The sequence below is a fragment of the Bufo gargarizans genome, chromosome 3 (assembly GCF_014858855.1).
Source record: "Bufo gargarizans isolate SCDJY-AF-19 chromosome 3, ASM1485885v1, whole genome shotgun sequence".
Classification (NCBI taxonomy): Eukaryota; Metazoa; Chordata; class Amphibia; order Anura; family Bufonidae; genus Bufo; species Bufo gargarizans.
This window is the reverse complement of record NC_058082.1, coordinates 291,664,553-291,673,315: the sequence shown is the minus strand read 5'-3', so window position 1 is coordinate 291,673,315 and position 8,763 is coordinate 291,664,553. Positions and strand designations below refer to the sequence as shown.

The following is an 8,763-nucleotide window of genomic DNA, read 5'->3' as shown; positions in this document are numbered from 1 at the left end:
GTCCAGGCTGTAGATATTGACAACCTATCATCCATATCACATCGGTGGGGGGTCCTACACCAGCCATGCCCACAATCAGTCTACAGAACGGTGCCCGTGTATTGCGGATCTGAAAATGTGGTCCGCTATATGGGCACAGAGCGCACACGTTTGTGCGCAGGAGGTCTAATAGTGTGAACGCTGCCTCAGAGTGCATTCATTTACTTCACATCTGAAAGTCCACATGAACCAACTTTACATTTTTAATAGTAACGAAGCCGGCTACTGTTCCAACCTAGCAGACCAACTTCCACCAGTGAACAACTACTCCCCCTCGAAGCATATGCCTCTAGCAATATGGCGCTTTTCTTTATTGCAATTTGCCATACGGTTGGCGCACACCAGAGGGCGCTGTGATTACACGGCTGGGCCGGCACGTCTGTGACCTGGATATAAAAGCCGTGCTTCCAGCCTCAGGCGGCCTCTCTTGTGCTCGCTGCCGAGCACGGTGCCGGTTATAAGGTAGTTTCCTGAGGGCGACCGGGGCGCAAAGCTTTAAAGACGTAAAAATAGGAGGGGTAACTACAAGATACACACTGCTCAGTACACGGGTCATTTCGTAAGACTGTAACCCCCCGGTCTCTCCTCGGAACGTCAGCCGGTCACCTGCTCCTTTCTGTCACGCTGCATTCAGTGTAACCACCATAAGTCTAGCCGCTGTCCATAGTCAAGCACCACAGTGTGCCCACACAACTCTCCGGCTAGGCGCTGCCCTGTTCATAAGCCGGTGCACACCGGGGGATCAGCCCGAGCCATATTCCCTGACCAGCTTTGTAGAAACGCCTTACTATCCTGTTACTTCTCCTGTGGAGATCCCCCGGTTCCTCCTCCTAGCTCGGTATAAGCTCTGGTTGGGGGATGCACACAGCTACCTGCAGCTATCCTATGGCCTCCCTCTATGTGGGTGACCTCCATCCAGATGTCACAGAAGCCATGCTCTACGAGAAGTTCAGTCCAGCTGGGCCTGTGCTGTCTATACGGGTCTGCAGGGACATGATCACCAGAAGATCCCTTGGTTATGCTTATGTCAACTTCCAGCAACCTGCAGACGGTGAGTATATAGCAATGTAATGACTGATGACCTATAAATCTGTGCATTGGACTTACCATGGGTAAATGAGACTGCCCACACTGCTGCAGATCCGGCTTTCTTCAAATTGTAGCTTTTCACTAAAGTGGAAATCTTGTAATTAATTAAAATATCATTTTTCTCTGTTGTAAATGGAGGAGGTGTTATCAGTGATAGCATTCTCTGTGTACGTGTTTTCACTGATAGCTCTCATTCACTGATAGTTGTACATGGGGTAGGTGGTATCAGTGATAGCATTCTCTGTGTAAGTGTGTATACATAGCTGTCAGTCACTGATAGTTTTACATGGGGAGGTGTAATCGGTTATTGATACCAGTTTCTATGTAAGTGTGTATACATAGATAGCTGTCAGTCACTAATAGTTGAACATGGGGGAGGTGTTATCAGTGATTGATAGCATTCTCTGTGTAAGTGTGTATACATAGATAGCTGTCAGTCACTGATAGTTTTACATGGGGAGGTGCTATCAGTGATAGCATTCTCTGTGTAAGTGTGTATACATAGATAGCTGTCAGTCACTGATAGTTTTACATGGGGAGGTGTAATCGGTTATTGATACCAGTTTCTATGTAAGTGTGTATACATAGATAGCTGTCAGTCACTAATAGTTGTACATGGGGGAGGTGTTATCAGTGATTGATAGCATTCTCTGTGTAAGTGTGTATACATAGATAGCTGTCAGTCACTGATAGTTTTACATGGGGAGGTGTTATCAGTGATAGCATTCTCTGTTAGTGTGTATACATAGATAGCTGTCAGTCACAGGGGAGATGTTATCAGTGATTGATAGCATTCTCTGTGTGTATATATACAGTAGCTGTCGGTCACTGGTAGCTGTACACATGGGAGGTGTTATCAGTGATTGCATTCTCTGTGTAAGTGTGTATACATAGATAGTACTATCAGAGAAAAAAGAGGCGTTAAAAAATATACTTTATTAGATACTAAATAAATGAAATTGGGGATGTGTGTATCAATTGCTCAAAAAATGCAATAAATGTGGCACTCAAAGTGACATTTGCTGGCTAAATGGTATCCAAGGAAAGACAGAGGACTATGAACATATAATATATGCATGGGGATAAAACTGATCAGTTCTTTTCCGGTATAGAGCCCCTAGGACGGAACTCTATGCCGGAAAAGAAAAACGCTAGTGTAAAAGTACCCTTATATGTTGATAGTCCTCTGTCTTTTCTTGGATACCATTTAGCCAGCAAGTGTCACTTTGAGTACCACATTTATTGCATTTTTTGAGGGTTTGATACACACATCCCCAATTTCATTTATTTAGTATCTAATAAAGTATATTTTTTAGCGCCTCTTATTTTCCGTGATAGTATTAGTTATACCTGAGACTTATATCTTCTTGATATTGTCTTACCTACAGTGAATCATTTTTTTGTATCCAGAGATAGCTGTCAGTCACTAATAGTTGTACACGGGGGAGGTGTTATTAGTGACTGATAACATTCTCTGTGTAAGTGTGTTTATACAGTAGCTGTCAGTCATGGGGGAGGTGTTATCAAAGAGCATTCTCTGTGTAAGGCCTTATGCACAAGGCCGTTCCGTTTTTTGCAGTCCGCAAATTGGAAGCCGCCCATGTGCCTTCCGCAATTTGCGGAACCGAACAGGCAGCCCATTGTAGAAATGCCTATTCTTGTCCGCAAAACGGACAAGAATAGGACATGTCAGGGCTCCAGATGGCGACCAAAATTAGAATTTACAAATGGCGACAAGACTTTTTAGTCTTGTCGCCATTTGCGACTAGACCCTCCGCGGCAGCTCTGCAGTTGAACAGCGATGGGCACAGGAGCTGATGCCCCGCCGATGCCGATGTTCTTCTCAGTCTCTGTCAGCTCGGTCACAGCACACACAGACGCTGGCAGCAGGGAGGGGAGGGGCTCGGCAGGAGTGTAATCTGATCCTAGAGTGGAAGCTGCTTCTGCCAGCCCCTCCCCTCCCCGCCCACCAACCAATCAGAGCTGAGGCAAGGCGAGCACTAGCAGCTCTGAGGCACTGACAAGTACAGGGAGAAAGAATCGAATGAGTCTCAGGTGAAAAGAACTAAAGATCCGACTTAGTGACTCATTCGATTCTTTCTTAGACTCCCTGTACAGTGTGCCCCCCCCCAACACCCCAGTATCAGAAACATTGGTGGCACAGTGTGCCCCCCCAACACCCCAGTATAAGAAACATTGGTGGCACAGTGGGAAGTGCCAATGAGGGTTAAAGAATAATTTAAAAAAATTAACTCACCTCCTCCAGTTGATCGAGTAGCTGCCGGTCACCTGTTCTTGCTTCAGGAACTGTGGTGATGTCACTGAGCTCATCACATGGTCCATTACCATGGTGATGTATCATGTGATGAGCACAGTGATGTCACCACAGGTCCTTTGACAGGTCATGAAGAAAGAACAGGAGACGATCAATTGGAGGAGGTGAGTTAATATTTTTTTTATTTTTTGAACCCTCATTGGCACTTCCCACTGCACCACCAATGTTCATTATATTGAGGGGGGGGGGGGGGGGCGCACTGCGCCACCAATGTTTATTATATTAAGGGGGGGCACACTGCACCACCAATGTTTATTATATTGAGGGGGGCACACTGCGCCCCCCAATGTTTATTATACTGGGGTGTTGGGGGGGGGGGGGGTGCGCACTGCGCCACCAATGTTTATTATATTGAGGGGGGCACACTGCGCCACCAATGTTTATTATACTGGGGTGTTGGGGGGGGGGGGGGGTGCGCACTGCGCCACCAATGTTTCTTATAGTGGGGGGGGGCGCACTGCGCCACCAATGTTTATCAAACTGGGGTGTGGGGGGGGCGCACTACGCCACCAATGTTTATTATATTGGGGGCGCACACTGCGCCACCAATGTTTATCATACTGGGGTGTTGGGGGAGCGGCACTGCGCCACCAATGTTAATTATATTGACCTTCTACTATGCATTCTGTATTAAAGAATGCTATTATTTCCCCTTATAACCATGTTATAAGGGAAAATAATACAGTGAATAGACTTTCATCCTGGCAACCATGAGTGAAAATCGCACCGCATCCGCACTTGCTTGCGATTTTCACGCAGCCCCATTAGCTTCTATGGGGCCTGCGTTGCGTGAAAAACGCACAACATAGAACATGCTGCGATTTTCACGCAGAAGTGATGTGTGAAAATCACCCCTCATGTGCACAGCCCCATAGAAGTGAATGGGTCCAGATTTAGTGCGGGTGCATTCCGGTATTTTGAATGCCAGATCCGGCACTGATACATTCCTATGGGAAAAAATGCTGGATCCGGCATTCAGGCAAATCTTCAGTTTTTTTCGCCGGAGATAAAACCGTAGCATGCTGCAGTTTTCTCTTTTGCCTGATCAGTCAAAATGACTGAACTGAAGACATCCTGATGCATCCTGAACGGATTGCTCTCCATTCAGAATGCATGGGGATATGCCTGATCAGTTCTTTTCCGATATTGAGCCCCTAGGACGGAACTCTATGCCGGAAAAGAAAAACGCTAGTGTGAAAGTACCCTAAAATATTAAGTTTAAATCCCCCCTTTCCCAATTTTACATATAAAATATATAAAGCATTAATAAACATATTACATAGCGCTGTCCAAACTATTAAATTATTAAAAAAGATCTCCTATGCGGTGAGCATTCACCATTTTTTAGTCACCTTGTCACCCCAAAAAATAGGATAGGACTGCTCTATTATGGGCCGAACGTTTCATAATATGCAAAATGCACACGGTTTTTTTTGGTGTTTTTTTTTTTTTTTTGCGCGGTATTGAGTATCACAATACTTTATGGTGACGAAAGCGAATCAAAATTTTGCTATCAAAACAACCCTATGCCGATCTGATCGGAGTAGCGTTGTCACGATACCAAAATTTTGATTCGATTTGGCGACTAAAAATTAGATTTGGCTCCTAAATTTTTCAGTTCAGGAGCCAATGGCTACCAGGTATTTTTTTTAGTCTGGAGCACTGCATGTTATATTTTTTTAGCTGAGCCACGGAACAGAGCAATGGATGCGGACAGCACTTGGAGTGCTTTATATGAAGAAAAGGTCGGCACTCCTTCTGGTGTGATATTTTTTTCGCCACTCTTGGATAGAAGTGACTCACGTTTCGGCACGTACAAGTGCCTTTCTCAAACTCATCTGATGAGTTTGAGAAAGGCACTTGTACGTGCCGAAACGCGCGTCACTTCTATCCAAGAGTGGCGAATAAAATATTGAAAATCACACCAGAAGGAGTGCCGACCTTTTCTTCATATAAAGTATCTGGGGGACACCCACGGATCGTGCACCCACAACAGCAGTGCCGCCCGACTTCTATCTTTAAGCACTTGGAGTGCTGTCTGCATCTTTTGCGGCCCCATTAAAGTGAATGGGTCCGCACCCGAGCCACAAAAACTGTGGCTCGGATGCGGACCAGAACAACGGTCGTGTGCATGAGGCCTAAGTGTGTATACATAGATAGCTATCAGTCACTGATTGTTGTGCACATGGGAGGTGTTATCAGTGATTGAGCATTCTCTGTGTAAAGCCTCATGCATACGTCCGTGAAACACGGACCGTGTGATACCGGCCTAGATTTCTTCTGAGTGCAGGAGCGCACGGCATCACTGGTTGCTATGACGCCGTGCGCTTCCTGCTGCCGCCGCAGTACAGTGGTTCACTGGTATAGATCATACCAGTGTATTACTGTACTGCGGCAGCAGCAGGAAGCGCACGGCGTCATAGCAACCAATGACACCGTGCGCTCCTGCACTGAGAAGAAATCCAGGCCGATATCACACGGTCCGCGTTTCACGGACGTGTGTATACAAAGATAGCTGTCATTCACTGATGGTTGTACACAGCGAAGGTGTTATCAGTGATGAGTGATCCTATTCTCTGTGTTAGTGTGTGTGTGTATATATTGACAGCTGTCAGTCACTGATAGTTGTACACAGGGAGTTGTCAGTGATTGATTGCAATCTCTGTGTAAGTGTGTATACATACAGTATAAATTACAAGTTTTGCTGAATCTTTTAAGCTAAAACTACTTCTGCTCTGCTCCTCCTGCTCCTTTAAATGCTGTCTGCAGATTGCACTACATTTCTTATTAATTTAGATGCACTACATGTCCTCTTTCATTTAGATTTTGGTTTATTTTGCATTAGCCTTACTGATTGTTGTTGCTTTATATGAAGAGTTGTGTGCTGTTTTGGCTGCTGTGGTAAACGTAAATCCCATTCATACAGTACAGGCAAAAAAACACTCTGTACTTGGGGCAGGCTGGGATTATTTTTAAATAGCAGTTAGTGTTGAGCGAAGCGAGCTTCGGATGCTTCATCTGAAGTCGCTTTGTTCAAAACTTTGGAATAATACTGTATGGAGATTCTAGGCACTAGGCGGAACCAAAGCAGAGTTCTGTTTCAAGTTTTAAAGTGGTTTTCCACGTTAAAAACCAACTACCAAAGTTATTCAACAAAGTCGCGCGCGACTTTGCGAATAACTTCGGCTTATTGGAGCCCATGCATTCTAATACTGTACGGATACGGATCTCCGTACAGTATTATTCAGAAGTTTCGGGTGAATCTTCTGAAGCTCGCTTTGCTCAACACTAATGGCAGTATTGCCTATCTGCCCAGGTTTTTACCTCTGTCTCTGTTAGGCTGGTTTCACACGGGCGTTGCGGAAAAATGTGCGGGTGCGTTGCGGAAACACCCGCGATTTTTCCGCGCGAGTGCAAAACATTGTCATGCGTTTTGCACTCGCGTGAGAAAAATCGCGCATGTTTGGTACCCAAACCCGAACTTCTTCAAAGAAGTTCGGGCTTGGGATTGATGTTCTGTAGATTCTATTATTTTCCCTTATAACATGGTTATAAGGGAAAATAATAGCATTCTGAATACAGAATGCTTAGTATAATAGCGCTGGAAGGGTTAAAAAAATAATAAAAACGTTAACTCACCTTATCCCCATGATCGTGTAGTTCCCGGTCGGTCTGTTCTTTAGCTGTGGGCTTGGGCTGAATGACCTTTGGTGATGTCAGATCACATGCTCCAATCACATGGTCCATCACCATGGTGATGGAGCATGTGATCTGACATCACCACAGGTCCTTTAGTCACAGCTAAAGAAGAGACCGACCGGGAACTAGGCGATCATGGGGATAAGGTGAGTTAACTTTTTTATTTTTTTTAACCCTCCCAGCACTATTATACTAAGCATTCTGTAGTCAGAATGCTATTATTTTCCCTTATAACCATGTTATAAGGGAAAATAATACAGTGAATAGACTGTCACCTAGAACCCATGCGTGGAAATCGCACCGCATCCGCACTTGCTTGCGGATGCTTGCGATTTTCACGCAACCCCATTCATTTCTATGGGACCTGCGTTACGTGAAAAACGCAGAATATAGAACATGCTGCGATTTTCACGCAACGCATAAGTGTTGCGTGAAAATCACCGCTCATGTGCACAGCCCCATAGAAATGAATGGGTCAGGATTCAGTGCGGGTGCAATGCGTTCAACTCACGCATCGCACCCGCACGGAAATCTCGCCCGTGTGAAAGGGGCCTTAGGTTGTTTTTCAGAAACCCCGTATTGTGAATTAATCTAGGGCTCATGCCCACGACCATATGGCGTTTTCAGTGTTTTGCGGGCTCTTTTTAACAGATCAGTTTTTCCGTTCCGGTTCAGTTCCGTTTTTTTCGTTCAGTTTGGCATCTACAGTAATTACATAGGAAAAATTGATCTGGGCATAACATTTTCTGTTTCAATAGTTTTATTGGTTTAGTATCAATAAAACATAATGGAGGACAATAAATGCAGTTCCACCTGCTAAACATTGCAGATGGAAGAAACTATACAGTCATGTGAAAAAATTAGGACACCCTTTGAAAGCATGTGGTTTTTTGTAACATTTTTAATAAAAGGTTATTTCATCTCCGTTTCAACAATACAGAGAGATTAAAGTAATCCAACTAAACAAAGAAAACTGAAGAAAAGTCTTTTCAAGATCTTCTGTAAATGTCATTCTACAAAAATGCCTATTCTAACTGAGGAAAAAGATAGGACACCCTCACATGTATTCCCTCTTAAATTGGCTCAGATCTCACACAGGTATATCACACCAGGTGCACATAATTAGTAGATCGTTACTCTGCATGTTGAATGAGGCTTGCCCTATTTAAACCTCAGACATTTAGTTTGGTGTGCTCCTGACTGTTGAAGTGAGAGTGAGCACCATGGTGAGAGCAAAAGAGCTGTCAGAGGACTTCAGAAAAAAGATTGTAGCAGCCTATGAGTCTGGGAAGGGATTTAAAAAGATCTCAAAAGATTTTGAAATCAGCCATTCCACTGTCCGGAAGATAGTCTACAAGTGTAGGGCTTTCAAAACAACTGCCAACATGCCCAGGACTGGTCGCCCCAGCAAGTTCACCCCAAGAGCAGACCGCAAGATGCTAAAAGAGGTCTCCAAAAACCCTAAAGTGTCATCTCGAGAACTACAGCAGGCTCTGGCTACTGTTGATGTAGAAGTACATGCCTCTACAATCAGAAAGAGACTGTACAAGTTTAACTTGCATGGGAGGTGTGCAAGGAGGAAACCTTTGCTTTCCAAGAGA

At 44.6% G+C, this 8,763-nt stretch overlaps 1 protein-coding gene across 3 annotated transcripts in view; it reads left to right on the top strand.

The window, feature by feature from the left end:
• Positions 1–446: 446 nt before the first annotated feature.
• PABPC4 (poly(A) binding protein cytoplasmic 4) overlaps positions 447–8,763 on the top strand; it is a 69,086-nt gene continuing 60,769 nt past the window's right edge. For 2 of the 3 annotated variants that reach the window (XR_006388279.1, XM_044286358.1), the window contains exon 1: positions 447–1,090. Coding sequence is in view for 2 of the 3 variants with exons in the window: in XM_044286358.1 (XP_044142293.1) it covers positions 898–1,090 (193 nt within the window). In the remaining variant the exon portion in view is untranslated. The remainder of the gene's footprint in view (positions 1,091–8,763) is intronic. The other variant, XM_044286357.1, reaches the window with a different exon arrangement.